The following is a 22,620-nucleotide window of genomic DNA, read 5'->3' as shown; positions in this document are numbered from 1 at the left end:
GCTTATATGCTAGTGAAGTCGTTTTTTTTTAAATTATATTATGACCTCAGTTAATTGTTTTGTTAAAATATGTAATATTTGTTTTTTATTCTCATTTTAAGAGCTGAGTCACTTGGGTGATGTTGCTCTGGTAGGTTGCGCAAATATTCTTATAGTTAAATTATTTACGTTATCAATTTTCGCTTATTTAAATGATGTTTACCAATATTATCCATAATTTTGGCTAGTTCTGAAGTAGGATTAGCAAGATAAATATTACAAAAATATGTAATAAATTATATTTAAAAATGAAATAAATTCAAAAAATCATAATTTTATAAAATCACTTTACAATTTCGCTGCTTAGACTTAGTCTGTCGTCTAGAAGTTGATCTTTCTGACAAAGGAAGCCGCTAGCTTTAGCTTGCTGTAATGCGATGACAGCTTGAAGCTATCTACTTAAGCGCGGAAATGTATTGCTTGACGTATTATTTATGAGTTTCTATATAAACATTATTCGTATATATTTATAAGTATATTTACTGACAGCATATTTTCGTCTTAAAATATTATAAAGTGACATATAACATAGAAAGCGCTGAATTGTAAGTTTTATATATCACTAGCGACTCGTCTCGGCTTCGCATTAAATATTAAGAAGAATGATATGCAATAAAAATCTAATTTATATCAGTGAAACATTTTACAGAATTGGATGAATATTTTCGGAAATCATTCCGTACATTCATATAAACAAATTTTACCTCTTTATGATATTATTATACGAATTCAGTAAACCTACGCTTTTTTTAATAGCCAGCCAGATAGCTAGAGATCACTAATTGGAACTAGTTGCGACAAATATATAACAGACATATTTATACACCACGAAAATTTAAAGTGTGTTAAAGAAAGCTCGATATGTCTAGATATATATATATATATATATATATATGAACGACTAAGTATCCCATAGTCAAGAAGTAGACATGAAAAATCACATCGTGCTGGACAGACAGACAGAACATCGAAAATACCCCACCAACCTTCGGAACTAAGATATTATGTCCTTTGCGCCTGTTGACTGGCTCATTCACCCTTCAAACGGGAACACAGCATTACTAAGTATTGCTATTTGGCGGTAGAATATATATTATACGATGAGTGAGTCGTAAGGCACCTATTAAAACAGGCTTACAGAATGGCAACCTATCACTAAAATGTATATGTACTTAGTGATACTTAGTGATAGGTCTTTGTGCAAGCCTGCCAGGGTAGGCACCACCCACTCATCAGATATTCGAGTCTGTATAACTACAGGCACAAGGGACATAGCATCTTGGCTGCCAAGGCTGGTGGCTCATTGGTGTAATGTAAGGAAAAGTTATTATTTCTTACAGGACAATGTCTATGGGCGGTAGTGACCAGTAACCATCAGGTGGCCATCAGGTAATATTTACAAATTTCGTTATCTTTGTCTTGTACTAGATTTCACCCGCGGCTTAGGGGTTGGCTGTCAGATAATACTTACATAATATCTTTATAAATTATATCCTATGTGTTATTCTGACGTATAAGTTTCATTAAAATCAATTCAGTAGTTTTTGCGTGAAAGATTAACAAACATCCATACATACAAATTTTCGCCTTTATAATATTAATAAGGATTTTCTGTTTTAAAATGAACATTCGAAGCTCCACAATAACGCGAAATGTATATTTAATAATATGTTATAAGGTTATAGAGTTAAATTGTCAAGTATCTCAATCGGAAACACCTTAGTCCCCGGTTTAGAGATAAAGAGCATGTAACGCGGTATTAAGCGGGTTGATGAGGGCCACGAGTTCGCCTGTTCATGAATTATTAACAGGCCGCGACTACAGATGAGGCTGCTGTGGCTTCGAGTTTTTAGATCGCTTTGAGAGCAAAGTGTGGTTCCTTCTATTTTATGCAGTGGAACAGTATATTAAAGAAAACCATGCAAATCTTTTGACGCGTACAATTTTTTACGTTTCACAAATTATTATTTAAGTAGTCAAGTAGATGTAAATGATACAAGTTTATAAATAAAACACCGTCTACGCTATAGTATGTCATTAATAACAAATCTGTTTTACGTCATACTGTTTCCAATAAACTTGTTAGAGTTAAGGTATTTTATAAACTATCGATGTGCTATGCTTGTCTAAGCATTGGCAATATTAGTCTGTTTCTACTATACTGTAACATATCAGGTCGTACATTTTCTATAACCGATAAAAATTGTAAAGAGCTTAAAGATATATAACACAATCATTCTGTATTTTTTTTAATTTTAATTTATAATAAAAAAAATAAAAGGAAAAGTTACCACACACTCATCAGATATTCTACCGCCAAATCACAGTACTCTGTATTGTTGTGTTCCGGTAAGAAGGGTGAGTGAGCCAGTTTAATCACAAGCACAAGCACAAGGCACAAGGGACATAACATCTTAGTTCCCAAGGTTGGTGGCGCATAGGTGATGTAAGGAATGGTTAATATTTCTTACAGCACCTTTGTCTATGGGCGGTTGGTTGGTCACCTTTGTCCACTTACCATCAGGTGGCCCATATGCTCGTCCGCCAACCAATGCCATAAAATAAGAAAGAAAAATATGTTTAAAACATTTAAGTTATTTTGTTAAGGTTTGTTGTAATGTCATATATTTTGGATTCCTTTTAGTTTTATTTAATTTGTTGCCTGCTCTTCGAATATAGTAAATAATATTATTATATTTTTATTAAAATCGAGCTACTTAAATATTAAAATAAATATTTAAGTAGCTCGAAACCAACACATTTTAAACGAGATTTAAGTCTGACAGTTCTTGGATTCTTAATCTTTATGAATAGGTACTCGAAACAGCTTACTCAACAGACCGTAAAGACATTCTCCACAAACATTAGCTACCTAAGAATGGGGGTAACTAATCGTGTTTAATTTTGATCAGGTTAAAGGTAACCGGTTGCTATATCGTGTATTGTGTTTATATGTTAAAATTATTCTTAGACATCGAATAGAGACGGATGAATTTTCTTAATTTTGACGGATTAAAAAAATAAAGTTTTTAATAATATTTCCTTTTAAAAATGACAAATTAATATTTTAATTAGTCAGAGTGTTCGAACACTATGCGTCTGCATATTTTTTCGTATATTGTCTTATTTGCATATTTTAATATTTATGAATTAGGTACGAACATGTGTCACTTTAAAAAGTTTAATGTTGAAGTTTGAAGGCTGTCTAATTGTGCAATATATCGGAGTTCAAGTGTTGTTTAGTATGTAAACATTTTAAAATGTACATATTTAAAGTAGGTATTATCGTTTTTAAATTCCTCGGACGATATTATCAGAAGGGCAGTTGCATATATCGTCGATATTAAAAGTAGGTTTCAATTTTATTGAAAATGGCATGTCCCCAGGTTTCCGCTGCCTTACAACGGAATAATGCACGTCCCCGTGACAGCGGCATCACATAGCTCCACTTTGAGGAAATAAGATGTCACTCATCGTTTGGCGGCGATGCCTAGCGGATGCGCTTCGTGTCCTGTCATGCTAAAGAACTATTTTTACTGAAAGTGAACTCTATTTTGAAATGTATGCATTTTATTTTTATTTTATTATTAGCTATTAGTCACGTTAAATATGGATTTTGCACGTTTCATTGCTCATTAGTTAACGTTTATGGTTACTACTCCGCTACTTAGAGCAAGCCCGAGAGTTATGTAGACTAAAAGATTTTTATTTTATTAAAAGAATTATGAATCCGTCTAACTATATCAATTCTGGAGTTCTATACGACAAGTCAAATTGTTATGCAATAAAAGTATTATAATATTTTGGGAAATAGAGTTATAGACTTTACAGATAAAATATTACTGTCTAACTCTTCAATTTAGTAAAAGGTGAGAAATTGGCACATTGGAACAAATTCATTTTTAGATCCTATAATTTATCGTCGTTACTTCCGTTTACTGTTTCAATAAAAAGGTGCATGAAGAATGTTAAAAAATATGTCGTACTTAGTGGAACTATTTTTTAATATTTTTATGTATTTTAATGTACGATGAAAATACTAATAAGTTTGGTACCTCGCATCTCCATTATCAAATCAACGAAGACATAATAATTTTATTTGATTCGTTTAAATATAAATTTTCTCAAAGAAGAATATAAACATGATTGTTTTTTTAAAAATTGTATAAACGAATGCTTGACAACAAGACAGCATGGGCTATGGTTGTGGCTGAGCATAGTTAAGCAATCGACCATCGTACTTTTTTTTTAAATTCCTAACATACCTGTTAGTGTGCAAAGGTCTGAAAGTTACATCACTACTTATATCTAACGTATGTAACTAAATTCAAATATATTCGTTATTAATGATAAACATGTATTATAAATCGTTAGTGAAATATTTGTGATTAAATTAACGTTTAATTAATTAATGTTTTGCTATTTAGTCATCGTTCATATGAAGCTAGCAAAGTAAAATCAGATAATTCCACGATTTAGTCCGTATTTAGGAATACATGAAACAACATCTAGAAAGTCGATTCAGTATATGTTTTAGATACAGTTATTTAGTAATATCGATGTGATCTGATGATGGAGTCAGATCTTCAAAGGTTTTTAGTAAGCACCTCTAGTTTTGATATATCTGGTTTTATCGAGTCTCATACATTTCACTTGGTAATGAATTCTTCTAATCCTAGCTATCAATCGGGTACCTGTCGAGTAAGCCTACCGTGCTTAGGATCATATGACTTAAAAATAGAAAGAAGAAGGAAATAAGGATTTCGCACAAAATAATAATAATAATAATATTATTTACATTCTTGTATAAAAATCACTGTCACACAACTTTCGCCATAAAAAGTTTCGAGATCCTGGGAAGAGACTAGTTAGACGTCCAATTCAATCAATATTTGAATCTCGAAACTACAGCTTGGTATTCGACAATAATTTATAAACAATATTTCTCAATATTGACCCCAATAAACTTGAACATTTTGGATTTACAAAATAATATATATATATTTTTAAACTACTCCATGGAGACTGATAATAATGGAAATCGATAAAAGTGTTGATTATAACGTGGAAATATCCATGTGATACGTTTTTTATTCATTGAAGTGAAATTTGATTTAGTTTGGTGGAAAATAAGTTTTGGTTATACGATTCATATGAATATGTGTTGGACATCATCTGCTAGCGAGAAGTGAAATCCGAATTATTGTCTATGGATGTTGAGAAATGAATGCAGCTTATATTGTTATTGAAACTATATCGTTTGCAGTGTCATTAATTATTCCAACTGTAGTTCAAATTTAGGTAAAAATAAAACGAAGTTACCAAACACGGGCAACACGTGGTAAATAAATCATAATACTTTTATAGAAAATATCTCAACAAAAAACCCGCAATATTTTTATCTGTACTAATATTTCCAGTCTCGAGTTCTAAGGATCACGCGTACATATTATATTTAAGCAGATTTTACAGGATAACGTAATTGACATGTCATGACCAGTTACGGTCACAAAAGGACACGAGATTGTAGAAAATTTGCCGTACCGATAATGTCAGTCCGGCAAATAGGTTTTAGCGTGACCACAAGCCGGGTGCGGTCGACAACGAGCGAATGCAGATGTTACAGAAAATCTCATGTTCACAAACGAGATTTATCACAAAGACTTGGCGGTGGAAGTTATGAAGCGGTTGTAACGTCTCTGAAACTCGTGACATAAGGCGATCCACTTTTATGTAGATGAAGTTATTATATCATAATTTCTATATTTATTGAGTCATACTCGCTTAAGAGATTTCGGAAGGTTTTATAGTTACCTAATGTTTGCTGTTTTATTTTATATGTCTTTAGATTATGTAGATAATTTTAACCAATTAACAAGAAATGTTTAATTATTAGAAACGTAATTTGACTATTATAGTTTATAAATATTTCTTAGTTTAATAGTTTCAAATGTAATTGTATGACTAAAGTGAATAATTATATATCTAAGTAGGATTCTTTATAATATCATTGCTACCTATTTTATATGTGTATTTAATTAAAAAATAATTCAGGAATTAAAAGATTGTGATATTTTGTTTGCAGGATATTCAGCGAAGACAACTCATTATAGGATTTTTTTATTTTTCGTTTGCCCTAGCTGACCCGTTATGTATGTATGTAGTATATGATTACATTATATTCTTAAAAAATGCGATAGTAACTGAATAATATCCTGATATGATATGTGTCATACCAGACGCACAATGATGATTATTTAATTCAATTATATTCAATTATAATTATTGTTATTTTATAGAAGTATATTTTGGAAGTCACATGGAGGCGTATTTAATGCTTATTCGAATAACTAAGAATTCACCTGAATGTTCTAAGCTTACAGGTTCAACCTTCAGACATAATATAAGAGCAGACAGAATATAAGGTCGTGAATGAAATGAATGTTTAATCAAAATTTATAAGAAACAGATTGCGTTCATGAATTGCTATTACGCCAGACCAGGTGTAGAGTTAAGATGAACTATTAAAAGTCTTCTTGTGCAGAATAATCGAGTCATGCATAGCTACTACGTTGCGTCCTTGTCTATCGCACTGAACATAATACTCAATGTATCTCTCTCGCACATCTATGCTTGTTCCGATTTTGAAAAAACCTGACGATAGTAATTCATGGACGTTTTTTGGCAGTAAAATTATAATATCGCCGCGGCTATAGCAATAAGCAAAATGCCTGTTTCTTTTTTCGCTAGATTATTTTCTTGTACCATTTATATAGAACGATTTAAACTGTATCTTTGTTTAGAGAATAATAAAATCGTTTTAAGTATAGTTGAATTGACTTGTTGCTAATGATTATATTCAAGAAAACAGGTTGGTCCTTTGGATCATAGACTATTACTAAAAGATGTACTGACGTCGCATTATATTGAATGTATCTTTAATGTACACAATTGGTAAAATAAAATTTTATTAAAACCTTTATTTCGGGGTTGAGTTTAATACAAGTTCATCTCGGCTTTTGGCCAGTCTTGCGACAATTATTATAAACATTTATGAAAAAATATTTTAATTTATTTATATTTAGAGCATGCTAATTTTACTTATAATGGGCGACATCTATTAAACATATAAACCATAACACCTGTACAACAAAAACTAGATTTTATGCAAATTCTAGTTTGAAGTATAATTGAATTTATGTTAAATTAGCATATACAATACGTGCTTTTATTAAGTTATATCGTGCTTGGTATAAAGCTAATATTGTGAATAGTGAATGATCGCATAAGTTTATAACAGTGCCCATAGAACCACCGTTTAATATTGTAAATTTAAAACTAAATTCCTTAAAAGATTTATAATATCTGTAATATAATATTATATATCAATGAAGAGCCGAGATGGCCCAGTGGTTAGAACTTGTGCATCTTAACCGATGATTTCGGGTTCAAGCCCAGGCAGGCACCCCTGAATCGTGCTCGGCGGTGAAAGAAAACATCGTGTGGAAACCTGTATGTGTCTAATTTGAACGAAATTCTGCTACATGTGTATTCCCCTAAAGCGCATTGGAGCAGTGTGGTGGAATATCCTCCAAGCCTTCTCCTCAAAAGGAGAGAAGGCTTTAGCCCAGCAGTGGGAAATTTACAGGCTGCTAATGTAATTTAATGTAAAATATAACATTATATATCAATGATAAATTAAACTATCGAAAGAAGAAACTGGCTTTTTGCTCAACTTTGCTGAAACAAATTATGAATACAATTATGCTAGATTAATTATTTATAAAAGAATAAAGTAAAGAAGGGCTCTTGATGTTTAACAGGAGAATCACAATAGTATCATTTCTCGTACGTAATGTAGGCGAATAAAGCAATAGTCATATCTGTAGGGATGAGTAAGCCAGTGTTATTATAGTTATAAAGGATTTGACATATTACAACCAATATAGTCTACACATGATGTAAGAACGGTGTATACTGTATAGTCTTCTAGCGGCATAACTACTCTAATAAGGCCACGCTGCATTGCTTGCCGAATAAAATGAAGAGATGGCCTTGAATTTTACTTTGTTTCTTTTTATTTACAAAATAATACTGATCTGCTCTATATGAATCTTTCATATTGATTTTTTTTCATGGTTGCAGGAACGAAATGTAATCGTCTTTTTGGGGTAAATTTCTAATTTTCTTAATTCGGAAGTTATAGACGTTGTAAGACGTGATCTCTTTGCTCTTTATTTTTTTACGAGTAAATTGTTTCTTGTCATGAACCGAGAACAAAATAATTTACCTAATCTCTGATATTTGAAAGAAAACAAACGCTCGGCGTTTCCTTTGTTGTTGGTGATACAAAAAAATGTTTCGGTTTTTCAATAAGTACACAACAATGATAATGATAATTAAAGTTGAAAATAAATAAATTTGATACGCTTCGGAAAAAAGTATATTATGTGTCTTTTTCTAAAGGAGTTGTAAAGTTTTTTCCTTTTCACATGATATTTTTTCTTTGTAAATATTTATGGATCCAACTACACGACTAAATCATTGGTTATAATGTATGAATATTAAGAACATATTTTGCAATAAATTTAATAAAATTACATTACAAAGTGGTAATCTTAACCCTTTGTACATGTATTTCTACAGCTCTAGTCATAACGCGACACTACTCTATCAGAGTAGAATTGTAAAAAAAAGTAATTTGGAAAACATTTCGAAACTATTTATTCGACAAGGGCACCCGAGAGCTGGCTGCTAATTCGATCAAGTTTAGCCATAGCTGACAGTAGTTTGGTCACTTTACCTCGATCTAGTAGCATACATTAATGTTCCATGTAATGTAACTATATTGCAAAGATATTAGTTTTCCTTTATATTTAATAAGTCGATGGTACAAAAAATAAATAAATCAATTATAAGTAATACAGGTTTCATTATAAATTAAAATAACCAAGCGACTATTACGTTTGGCTTGAACAATGTAAATTAGAATATTGAAATGTCAATAAAGCACCGTTTGTGTTTGTCAAATAGGTCTGTGATATTCTCTAGCAAACAATGGGTAGGTTTATAGGTATACCCTTAAAAGCTGATGTTAATTGAATTGGCTGCAGATTGCTAGCCTTCGGGGGCTATAATTGTGTTAGTTGGAAACATGTCAGCGCTCGACTCCTAACTGTGCCCAGTCAGTGAGTCGATTTTTTACACATCACCTGCCCGTCGTTATGAACTCTGTACCTAAGCCTCTTTGTTCAGTCTTTCGTAACAATACCTTTGTGTTTGAATCCAGGCTAAATGATGAATTCATTTGTTTTCAAATTTGATATTACTTAACACTTTAACAGAGAAACAAAAGTTTCGTTCGTTCAATTTAGTAAAAATTATTTGTGAATTTATTGAGTTTTTTACGTCAATATTTTAATTTTTTCTAGTGGTATAATATAAAACTAAAAACCTTTGTAACATTAATACGAATAACAATATGTAACATTTGAATTTTCAGTAAAAAATAACGAGCGGCAATATATACATAATTTAATTCTCATGTTCACGTGTGAAAAACATGTTATACGATAAACTGAAAAAAATATGTAAAGCTGAAAATATTATTTGCTGGTGAAAATGCTCGTATGATATTGAATTAGTTCGTAACAAGATAACTCGTTCAAAGGAATGTAATTACGCTCTTTAATTGCACGTGCCCAGTAAAACTCCATTTGTACTTTAATTCACAATGCAATTTCTTGATATAAAGTTTTATGTTTGTTCTCTTTCAGTTACAAAATGATGACCTCTGTTAGCGAGCTCACAAGTTTAAACTATCGCCCATTTTGGTGAAATCTAATTTTTAATATTTCATATTTGCGAGCCTTTGTAAGATTCGCAAAGTTGAATTCTAAAAAACATGAATATCTGTATATATGTATATGTAAACACTCAACACAGACACATCTATAATATATGTGCGTGTGTAGAGTGAATATGTACGTTTATTAAACTGTGTATGGGCTCGCCTATAAAAATATTTTAAAACGGGGTAGGGCTTTGTACAAACTCGCCTTGGTAGGTACTACCGGTTCATTTCATATTATACCAAGAAGCAGCAATACCTGGTGGTTGTGACCACTTCGCTATCAAGTGGTCCATTTGCCAGTCCGCATATTAATTATAAATAAAAAAAATTGCTTTGACTAATCTAAAAAATGTATTCATAGGTTTATTTATTTATCACCGTTTGCTGAAAATGAATCAGTTCAAACGGGTCTGTTGGACAAAGCTGAAGATTTACGTGTATTCATTATTTATATGATTAGGTCGCGTCGAATACCGTATTAAAAAAAATTACATGACCATTTTGATTTACCTTTTTGTACTTATACGAATGACACGTCCAACGGTATAATTGAGTGTACCTATTCAAAGAATGACGGGTTTCACGTGTTCTCCCCTTGAAATCAAAATTTCAATACGTCCTAAAATTATGCGCTCCATTTGTAACTTGGGCGTGCAAATTGCATTTAAAAGGCATTATTTGATACGATTTACCGCTTTTTATGCTCTGATGGTATTATGAAAACTTTCATATAAGTACCAACAACGACTATACAAAGTTGAAACTCAATTGGATAAATGATGCATGAACGCAAAAAGAGGAACGCTTAGGTCGTCTTAATCCAGGCGGAAGAGGGTGTTGCGCTTTGGGCGTGCCTCACCGATGATGGTCATATCTTGGGACATCGGTGAAGGCACCAGATGGTCTCCTTAAAGTCTTTTTGGGGGGTGGGTAGATGACCAGAGCACTGCTTGAAGCCTGCTGCATAGGTTATCATCCAGGCGGACGGGCAAATAGGAAGGCTTGATGGGATGTAGTCACCATAGACATCAGCACCAGAAATATTAAACATTTTTTTCATCGCCAATGCGCCACCAGCTATGGAGAGATGTCCCTCTTGCCCGTATTAGTAGCTTACTCACCTTTCAAACTGGAACACGATGCTAATTTTTGCTGTTTAGTGGAAGAATATTTGATGAGCGGTGACCCGCATGCTCCAAGCCCAACCACTAAGTAAAACAAATATTTTTACTGGAAGGGGTAAAAATATTTTCTAATGTATGTATAGTAAATAATGTCTAATTTGTTCATAAATCAAAAAGCAATATAAAAATCGTACAATTAAAACGGATATTGGAATTATCTTTTCTTCAAAATATAAAGAAACAATTATAAGTTGTAAGTAATCCTCTTATCTGACTGTCTGCGAGTCGACGCTGGCCGCCACTCCGAGTATAATTCACTTTATCCATATTCAATATCAGATGATGCGACGGAGAGCAAATAGAGCGACTCAAGTGAGAATTATTATTGGATAAAGCTCGCTTCATTTCTCCTTGTCTTTTTTCAATGTTCATCGAGGCATCATAATTTACATGTTTTGTTCGATATTGCGCTCAGGAGATTTATTTTATTATATGTTTAGAGTTTTTATGAGATGTTAATAGAGTTAAAAAAAAAAAAAACTTATATTAAAGTTTATGTGAATGTTGGTTTATTTGACATAGGTCTAGTGCCTTACAAGAAATGTCACACAAGGTTAATTTAACCAATCGGATCAGAAATATACTTATAAGCAATTTATTATACAATAGTTTTCGTCCGCGAATTTACCCTTAGGGTCAGTTATAAGTTTTAGGTATAAAACGTAGCCTATGAGCTTAAGCTCGCTTCATACCAAATTTCATAAAGTTCGGTATAGTGGCTCAGTGAAAGCGTAACAGCCAGAGTTACTTTTCGCACATTTGCATTTATAATATTGGTATATATGTGTACGTTTATTTGTTCTACACAGTCGAAAAACAAGCCTGGTCCGGGAGCATTCGTGACAAATGCCGGCAAAAATACAATACCCACTGTAACTTTTTATCGGGAAACAGTTGATCCAAAATTTCTATAGAGAAGTTTGCAGTTGCATATATATCTTTTATGCATAAGTAAAATAAAAATGTATTCGTTATTAGTAATCAGTTATATAATTGACTATTAGATATAGCTCGTCTTATAAATAAAGATAAATTAATAAACGTCATATTAAAGAATTCTTGGTCGATAAATAATATCATTGATATCATCTCTGAATTTTGCTTTTTTTTTAAATCCTTGTAAATATATTTATAGTTACTAATAATAATGGTCTATCTAGTTTAGGGTGCTATGCATGTAATACAGATATACTTTTTGGTTATTTTTTTTAATATTATATAGCGTTCATTTTTGACAAGTTAATCTAAAAGACTATCCTCCTATTACAGAGTATTAAATTTTATTAATTTTAGTATATTGATGAAAATTTGTTTTTAATTTTTATTATACTTCAAATGATCGAATATTATAGTATTAAATTTGTTACTAACACTGGATTAGCCAACGTATATTAATTATTTTTTTTTAATGTCTACCCTACCTATTTCGAGGTAAAGTGCAAACAAATTTTGCGTACACATACCAACATAATAAAAATATCAACATTCCACCGTTTGAATTTAAAATTTATCTGTATCCTAAATCCAAAACAAATATACTGGAATAGTGGAATAAACGGGGACGTATATCAATTGAATAGAAGTGTACTCATTCTGGTCACGTAGACGCGGCGGCGTCGGGAGGTGAGACAAATACATAGTCGGTACCGGCACTTATTTGCTCTCTAATTTTGTTACGTTCTCCAATCCTAACGGATTTATCCGTTACTGTAAACACTTTTGGAGATAATTATAAAAACTCATAAAACTCAAAATGGACAGTAAGTTAATGCAGTCAGTATTAAATACAAAAAGCGTTTTTTAGTGTATTTTTTGATTATTGTGTGTTTTTTTAATTTGGTATATGAAATTATGAAATATTAAAAGTTGAAGCCCATTTCAAATTTGCTTAAAGGGATTAATGATATTAGCAGTTAGTATTACCTTAAGTCTTTCTTGATATACCTCAGTGAACAGCTTAAACGAGCGCAGTTATACTGATATTAGGCCAAAATATAGAACCTATAAGCCGGTTATGTAAAACATTCTATAATAAGATTTTAAATTAACATGGTTATTTTTATTACTAACAGTATTTAAAACGGGATATTTATCAAGTTCACGAGAACAAGACATTCGTAGATAATGTCGAAATATCGAGCTCCACCAAATAATACTAAAAAGCATGGTAAATATCCCGTTTTAAATACTGTTAGTAATTCTATAATAAGTTTATAATTATTTTCTAAATATTAATATCCGGCTAATATAATAAGTTTTTTAATATTCTCTTAATATTATATTTGTCATGTGTGGGAATTTTATTAAATTATTTAATATATAAAATGCTCTTGTGTGTACCTATATATGTATTTTTTACATTGTTAAACTTGATAAGAAAATTGCATATTTTTTTCAGCACATCAATAATAGTGTTAAGTTAATAAGCTTAAACAAATAGATTCCAAAAAAACTTTATTTTGATATAATTAAATTCAAATAATGTTTAAATAAGTATTAGTGATATTATAATAAGCTATAATGTGCAATATAGTATTCATTATTAAATTTGTAGTGCTTTAGTGGAGACACTTATATATTTAATTGTCGCAGCATATTGAAATAAGAATACGCAGACGCCATTTTCTGTAAAAAAAATAGTTTTGTTAACTAATTCGTTTCTTTGAAATAAATCTGCCTTAAATACTTTTTAGTCGTATCGGATAAAATACACGTGGTATAAACGCAATTTCTTCCTAGGTCCGGGCAAGTAGTAATAAGTCTATACATAAAATAACTATACTGTAACTTTTAAGACCTGAACTGTGCGACTGTGTGACCTGAACCTTGATTAAAATTTCATACATTAGTAACGAAGAAACCAAAATTTTTATGAGCTTTCTAAAACATTTATAATTTTACTAGACGAACCTGCAGATTTACCCGCGCGTAATTTATATGACTTTACCTACAGCACAAAATCCATTTTCATCAGCACCATTTTACCCCCTCAAGGAGTGAATTAAAAAAGTAACCTATGTATTTTCCCGGGAATCATACTATCATCATACCAAATTTAATCTAAATCGGTTCATCGGCTTAATCGTGAAGAGATAACAGATAGAGTTACTTTCGAATTTATAATATTAGATATGATTTACTTCGCTCACTTGAGTAAAAATAATTTAAAATAAAAACATGACAAAGTTTTATAATGTAATGAGAAAACTTACACCAGCAAATGTTTGCACGGACACTTCTTCGAAACCCGATGCTTTGAGTGGGAGAGGTCTTAGAGACATTTGCGTCATAAGTACAAGATACGGCCGTATGACAAGACCGCCATTCCAGAAGGGGATGTCCCAAAATGCATAGCAAATTGAAGTTACCTGAACCCAGATAAAAAAATACGTGATATTAACTTAATAAAGTTGTTAATCATTGAGACCAATACGGTCTCAAAGATTAACAACAATTAACAACGAAATAAATCAAATAGTCGTTTTTCTAGAATTATGCCTAGGATATACATACAAATATATTATAATATAGAATATTAAGTAATTTGTAATGTATGAAGGTTTCGATTTATATCAACTTTTTGAGAATCTTGATAAATGAGTATCTACTCCGGGCAGTATACTTTTGTACAAATTAAAATATCAGTGCTTTTATTTTTCATTCCATAGTATATTGTAATCGGATTTGAACCGCAGTGCGATGAGTTTTATTCGTCTACCTACATTTCACTTTGTTAACAAATTTAATCAAATGTCGAGAGTAGAATTGTATGTGTTACTAGCGACCTGCCTCGCTTCGTACGAGACAGAAAGAAAAATATAATATTCGTATATGTTATATGAACAGTAAATCATTTTTTTTTATGAATTTACATTTATTTTACATTTATAGCGCTTCCTGGGTGCTATTGGATAAATTTTATTCTAACTTTAAACCATTGACTTTTTTAAATTGGATCATTATTTCCGGAGATACCCCATATATACAAAGAAACAAACTTTAAATCTTCATAATTCTAGTATAGATTAATTTCATTCATTTAAACTTTGGTTAACGAAATGTTTCGTTTAGTGTATTTTTACACCACACTAGTACCTAATACACAGCACCCTAAAACTCTAAGACGGCAATTAAATTTCAGTTATTAGTAGAATTGTTACGTAATATGTACATAGAGAAGACTAATGACGTAACTATACTTTTTTAACAAGAAATGCTATGGGCTTAATTTGTCTATATTACACTAAAAATATACCTATTTTTATATTTATGACCATAAGAGTCAAATGGAGGTTAAAATAGAATATAAAAACTTAAAAAATTACAATAAAATAGGTCTTAAAATGAAGAAGAAAGCCTTCTTGTAACGCAGAAGTTCCACTTGGTCACAAAACTTGAGGGTGGATTGTATTAAAATGTCGTTCATATTAATCAAATGTATTAGTAAAGTTCTGATAGTTACGACTTACCTTAATAGACAAGTAAGTGCATAAACAACACGGTATAAAAACTAATACTATTGCTCCGATACAAAGAACCATCAGAATAGCATTAAATCCGCCCCCATCCGTTGCCTAAAAGAGAACATTAAAAATGTTAGTAGGTATAAGATAATTAGAATAAGACATATTACCAAGGTATGTTTAAAAAGTAAAAAAAAAATTTAGTACGTAACCTCGGTCGAAGCGTAAGCGCTCAGACAAACAACGGGAGCGCTAACTTTTTGTTCGAATAACAGCAGTTTCTTATAAACTTTGGCATAATGTTCTATCAAGCTACAAAAAAGTAAAGTATACTCTAGTTACACTATTGAAACAAGCAGCACATTTTCTCCTTTTAAAAACTAAAACCAAGTTTTTTACATGCTACTTTTAAGCGGCGTACAATATTTATGAAAAGGAAGTTAAAGTAAAAAGTAGCTTAAAGACTTGTAAAATAAAATATTTTTCTATACCCGTCAGTTGTTATTGTTATATTAGGGTAAATTTGCATTCATTATGTACTACGGTTTTCTGAACTTTAATGTCAATACAAAAATCCTTAGCATTTTTATTAGTTATTTTGGTGGTAGGCCTATTTGCCATATTGCCATATTTTTGCTATATGTTAAGTAAAAAAAAAACCAGAACAATAAATCGATCGATGATCGATGCCTTTGATCGACGTCGATAAATTGATTTGATGGCTTTGGCTGATTGACAGATACTGTTCTATAAAACATCGATCGACAATTATTCAACTCCAAGAGTATTGCAGTTCCATTCTATCATCGTTCAGTGTCGATCGAAGATCTAGTGAGTCAGTGAGCTAATAAAATTGTTATATACAGGAGTGACGTAACATCTTAAGAGTTCGTGGATCTCGTCAATTTCTTACACCAGTACATGTATATGTCACTTTATACACAATATATACAATTCATAGATCCTTACATAATCATTGAATGATGTTGATTGACAACTTCCCTCATTCGATATTTTATAAGCATACCGAAATATTTTTTCTCGTCGCTATCATTAGTTGTGTGTATTCCGTCCATTAGGTCCTGGATGCACAATATGACGATATCGGCTTTGACTGCTATTTCTCTGATCCATATTATTTGGGTTATACTCATGACTAAAGGAGAACCAAACATAAAATGATATCTATACAACATATAAAAAAATAATGCTTTGTACACAAATTCTTAGAAAATATTCATGGAAATATTTCCTAAAAATAAGAAATCGTTTAAGATATACATATATTGTAAATAAAAATATTAAGTAATATATACATACTTACAAATATAATTAAATGCGTATGCACTGACACATGTATTTGCAAATACAAACGCTATTTCGTAAGTCGGCGTCGCTCCAAAATCGGTATCGAAGGCCCAAAATGGGAAAAGAAGTGGTCTGCTTCCTTCACCCTTTTCGTGAGTTGCCAGATAGTATACAAGTGAAAGTATAGATATGGCTACTATGGCCACGGCTATACCAACCATGAAAATATTCGCCACCTTGCATATTTTACGTGTTTGGATCTGATTGTAAAAAAAAACCTTCCTAGAAAATAAATTATAATATTCAATAATATTAATATTAATAGTATTAGGAGAAATGCATAAACTTCTGTAGGTGATAAAAACATCTCGTATACTAATTTTTATTCTGCTTAGTAAATGGACAAATAATAAACATATATATATATATAGTCTTGAATACTTGTGAGAAATACTTTACTATAATTAGCTTTTGAGATAAGCTTTAGTTTCCTATCAAATATAGTATTTATTTAATACTTACACTTATTTTTTAAAACAAATAACAAGTTTAATATATGTAGTTTCACAACATACATTTTTACATTAGCAGCCTGTAAATTTCACACTGCTGGGCTAATGCCACCTCTCCCTTTGAGGAGATGGTTTAATAATATATAATAATAATAATATGCTTTATTCATAAAAAATGATTTACAGATAAAAATGAGTTCTCTGTTTCTTGTGATAAGCAAAGGCCTGTGCCACAACGAACCAGTGTGGTCTTCCATTATTTACATCTTAAAGCTAAATTAAGCTTAAGCTTAAAGCCGATGTGGTACTTCAGGGTATGGAACTGTTCATTCCGTATTCTGCGGTGCCCATCGGTGGCAAGTCCCAGCCCTGGTTTGGTCGTTTCTGCAAAACGGCCTCACGCCAAAAATGGGAACGTTACCATGACTGGGCTAACGCATTAGCGTCTCGTAAGGTAAAGACCAGCGCATTCAGAAAGGAATATAACTCTGCCTCTAGTTCCTTCAAAAATGTGATTGCTAAGGCGAAGACGGAGTACATTGGCAGAATTGGCGAGAGACTGGTGCGTCTCCCTTCAGGAACACGTGCGTTCTGGTCTCTCGCTAAGGCTGTTCTTGGGAATTTCTGTCAGCCTTCCTTTCCATCTCTGCACAAGGACGGTTAGTCATTGGCCCATACCGCGAAGGAGAAAGCTGATCTTTTAGGCTATCTCTTCGCGGCGAACTCGACTCTGGATGACCGAGGAAAGTCACCACTAAAAATCCCGCGGTGTGATACCACAATGCCAGAGGTTAAATTCCGGCAAAGTGCAGTTCGTAAAGCATTTCTTTCCGTGGATATTCATAAGTCGAGTGGACACGATAGCATCCCTCCAATCATGCTACGGACTTGTGCTCCCGAGTTGGCGCCGGTCTTAACGCGTCTTTTCCGGCAATCCTATGCATTCGGCGTCGTCCCGAACTACTGGAAGACTGCTTTGGTTCATCCGATCCCTAAAAAGGGCAACCGCTCAGACCCGTCTAATTATAGGCCTATAGCCATCACCTCCTTGTTCTCCAAGGTAATGGAGTCCATTATAAACTGCCAGCTCCTGTGGTACCTAGAGGAGTACCAGGTGATTAGCGACCGCCAGTAAGGTTTCCGTCGGGTTCGCTCAGCCGGTGATCTTCTAGTTTACCTTACTCATAGATGGGCGGAAGCAGTTGAGAGCATGGGGGAGGCATTAGCAGCCAGTCTGGACATAGCGAAGGCCTTCGATCGCCTGTTGCTCAAAGCGCTTCTTTCGAAGCTTATAAATACACTCACACTCGAAACGTCATTTCTATTACGCTTTCTCATATTTACGTTGTCCTGATCTATAATACTTAAGTTCGGCGTGGACCCAGCAAGTCCTGGAGCGGAATCCAAATTGTGACTCAAGCTGGTTACGTTCAGGCCTGTAGGGGTTGCAGGCAGTGTGTGTTTGAGTTGTATGGTGGAGAATAAATAGCAGTGAAATAATTCTACTTTTTGTCTAGTTAAAAATTACAGGCGTTGTGAATAAGTGTAGTTCAGTAAAGATCGTAGATAGTCTTAGAAAAATTAATTCGTGGAAGTCAGTGGATTAGCAGTTACAATGCCCGCCTCAAGCCCAGCGATCCCTGGTTCAAACTCCGACTGTGTCGATATAAACAATTTAATTTTTTCTTACAATTTGGGGCGCTAGCAAACAGCCAAAAACGTCTCCAACTTCTGGAGGGGCAAAGTCCGGGGCCTCAACACAAAATTAATTTAAATTTATTAATTAATTATTTAAAGAAAATAAATTTAACAAGCACCAGCGACACGTCTTCTCGGTTTCGATTACCAGCCGGAAGAGGAGAGGTTTGAAGCATATTCCACCTTGCTGCTCCAATACGGGTTGGTGGAATACACATGTGGGAGAATTTCGTTGAAATTAGACACATGCAGGTTTCCTTACGATATTTACCTTCACCGCCGAACACGAGATGAATTATAAAAACAAATTAAGCACATGAAAATTCCGTGGTTGGCCTGGGTTTGAACCCGAAATCATCGGTTAAGATGCACGCGTTATAGCCACTGGGCGATCTCGGCTAGCCATATTATAAAAAATAGCTACTACCCGCCTAATTGATTTTATTCTTTCGTTTTCATTCTTACCAAACTAATTATTTTAATTGTAGCAGTAAATAAATCACTGATTTAAATAAAAAATCGAAAATTATCGATAACTTAACATTATTTACCTGTGTTTTCCACCCTTATTACAGGCATATGTAAAATCTTCTTTTATGATACGTTGTAAAGAATGATAACTGGCAAGATTAAACTTCGTGCAGACGAGTATCAGCAGCTTGTACGACACGACAATGAAGTAAGTACCCGCTTCTGTCATGAATGATAAATCAAAGTTGTCAATACCATGATAGATACTCAATGATAGGAGACTCTGAGCAGTAATTGCACTAAGCGCCATCAAAAATTTAGCCAAATATCTAGAAAAAAAAAATTAATTACAGATTGCTATAAACGATAATATTAAGGAAATTTATCAAGAAACGAACTGAACATCGACTTACGTCCATTTTGGAATTGGAGCGTCCAGTACTTGAAAAAATTTCAAAAGCACGTAAAAATTCTTATAAAATATTTGAGGATCAATAACCCCTGTCGAAAATTCTTCATATTCTTCTTCAGATACTTTAAAATTTAAAGTTAACATTTTGTATATAAGTATACCAGCATCAAGTACCTTATTTAAAAAAAAAGTAAAAATTATAATTTATAAACTGTAAATTATAACTATTTTTTTTTGTAATTGTTTTTTTTTTACCTCAATATGAAATACGAATGTAAGAATCAAACAAAAGAGTGCACAATAAAATTTGGATTTGCTATTGAATAAATAATATCGGATAATTTAAAGCAATGGCAATTTATGAAACGATTTGTAACAAGGGAACTTAACATAGTAGTTGTCGCTACTACTAAGACTAGTGACAATTTGCTGAGAAGTCTTGTCTTTTATTACCAGCCCTCGACATTTTCTGGGTCATAATTTTTAGTTCCAAATAGCGTTTGCCGCATCGCCTTGAGCTCTGACGTGTACGCTAAGCGACTGAGGAAATACACCTGTGGTTCTTACTACTTTGGCCATAAGGAATAATTTTCAATAAACTATTGGTATTCCGTACAAAGTGCTTATGAAATCGAGCGTCTTTTTCTGTAATTATTTCGTTTGATGAAAGGGGGAAGGTTCAGCTGATTATAGTAAAAGACTTTCTTTATATCTTTTACCATATTATTCACTTTTGCTTTACTGGCGTAGTAAATTGTATTATATTCGTATTTCGTTTCCTTTGAACGTCTATGATTTAATTTGTTTTAGCCTATTTGATAAAAAAGGGGTAATGCCACAACATATTTAATTTCTAAGTAGCATTGAACATATGACAATTCAAAATGTTAATTTATGCATGAAATATTGTTACTTTTTCCTATGAAAATTTAGGTAAAAATTATAACAAATTCAGCTTCTAGGAACACTAGAATTATTAATCGAAGCTTACAACTCCCGAGGCGCAGCTGGTTGCAGTTAAACCTTAGCTTTATGTTCCGGCGCTTCCATCAGAGACTTAATTATTATGTTACCTGCGAATTTGCTGCATTTGTAGTTACATTGTACCTAAGCAGACAATATTATTAAGCTGTACAAGATATTTTATTAAAAATTACTGTTATATTTCACCTTTTCTCCATTACGCCTTACTTACGTGCACACATTCTTATATTTTTTTTAGATATTATTGATCAATTGGTTTGTTTCTATTAGATAATTGACTTTATAACCTAAATTTATCTCAAACTATCGTTCAAAGTAATATAAATTAATAATGTTTATATTACTGCTATGTATTTTTAATTAGGAGTTTAAATTTCTTTTTTTTTCGGTTAATGTAAGTATAGATTAAATGTTGCCACTAAACTAATCAAACCAATTGAGTTGAAAAACAATAATAATAATAATTATTATAAAAGGTTTTTACATCATTAATAAGTAAATAAAAAAAATATTTTAAGAGTAAAAACTTTTGGTTAACCCGTTGGCTAATTATAAGCATACCACAAAGCGCGCGTATCAATTATTTTCTCTCGCCTTATATACCATTTACACGTGAAAATATTATAAAGTCTAAGATAATCTAGGAATTTTGAACTATTAAATATTAATATTTGAATTTTTCTTTATTAATTATAAAAATATATTTATGGTAAGATAAAAAGAGAAAATTTAATAAAAATACTTATTGAATAATTAGAAAAGGTTTTAAGAATTTTTATAATATATTTTTTCTATAATTTAAGCGGGGAATATATTTGGGTTGAATAGTTTGTTGACGTCTTCCTCTGGTAGATGTGCTACGTTTTTGGCAACTCGAGGAGGACTCTCTTGAGCCCGCTGAATCAGCCGACGATATTTGTCTGGTGGACTACAAATTATAATAATTAACGCCAACGTTTAACAGTGTCTGTAAATAACGATGTCAAATATTAATTAAATAAAATAATCCATCAGCTTGTTTCTTCTATATAAGCATTTTAAAGCCTTAATCTAATAATTTAAACATATTTTACATTTAAGAATTGTCTACTTAGATAAGTTGGAATTAAGAAAGAAAAAGAGTTCAAGAATAATATACATAGAAACTCTTGTTGTGATGCATTATTTCGGCTTAAAGCGTGTCCTAATTAACAGCGACTTATTAAGTAACTGTATGGTAACATACAGTTTAGTTTCGAGTTCTGGTATTTCCAATTTGTTGGTATAATTCTCAAATTAATATATTATTGCCTTAAGTACGGATTTCTGTGCAGGAAGAAATATTCGGTGCTTATTCAGCCACGCTGCTGTATTGCGGGTATGTTTTCCTTCACCAAAAGGTACGTGATGAATAGCAAACATAAATTATGCACTTTACTCTGAACCCAAAGATATTGAACCTGCACTCCTTTGTTAAGACCGATTCGTTTCATCAATTGAGTTATCTTAGTGCAACAATTTTAAGCTAAGCTTCCGTATTTTATCAGAATCAAGTCAAATAATTTACGTTACAATTAGAATACGAATTTGAAAAAGAGCGTAACTCAATATTTGAAGTAGGTATTGATTATAAATTATAGAAAAGTAATTAACATTCCGTTATTAACCCACTAAAGTTAAGGAGAATGATAAGGACTTTTTCTACAACCCTACTCCA

At 32.1% G+C, this 22,620-nt stretch overlaps 1 protein-coding gene across 1 annotated transcript; it reads right to left on the bottom strand.

The window, feature by feature from the left end:
- Nucleotides 1-13,562: 13,562 nt before the first annotated feature.
- On the bottom strand, nt 13,563-20,084 carry LOC125065426 (odorant receptor 4-like). The gene is made up of 8 exons (XM_047673006.1): nt 19,942-20,084; nt 19,609-19,857; nt 16,864-17,129; nt 16,509-16,695; nt 15,752-15,851; nt 15,546-15,650; nt 14,289-14,444; nt 13,563-13,701 (listed from the first exon to the last, which is right to left on the bottom strand). Exons 1-8 carry the CDS (start codon nt 20,082-20,084, stop codon nt 13,648-13,650), a joined length of 1,260 nt encoding a protein of 419 aa, XP_047528962.1. The 3' UTR covers nt 13,563-13,647.
- Between the last annotated feature and the right edge of the window lie 2,536 nt (nt 20,085-22,620).

The sequence above is a fragment of the Vanessa atalanta genome, chromosome 7 (genome assembly GCF_905147765.1).
Source record: "Vanessa atalanta chromosome 7, ilVanAtal1.2, whole genome shotgun sequence".
Taxonomy (NCBI): Eukaryota; Metazoa; Arthropoda; class Insecta; order Lepidoptera; family Nymphalidae; genus Vanessa; species Vanessa atalanta.
The sequence above is the reverse complement of the archived record's forward strand: the minus strand, read 5'-3'. Positions and strand labels throughout refer to the sequence as shown.

Bases quoted from the DNA above. Each gene is read 5' to 3' on its own strand.
- LOC125065426 (XM_047673006.1), bottom strand. From the start codon at position 20,084: ATGTTAACTTTAAATTTTAAAGTATCTGAAGAAGAATATGAAGAATTT. The intron at 16,696-16,863 runs GTAAGTATGTAT...GTTCTCCTTTAG, and splicing joins ATACGCATTTAATTATATTT to TCATGAGTATAACCCAAATA. The intron at 15,651-15,751 runs GTTACGTACTAA...GTTCTCTTTTAG, and splicing joins GCGCTTACGCTTCGACCGAG to GCAACGGATGGGGGCGGATT.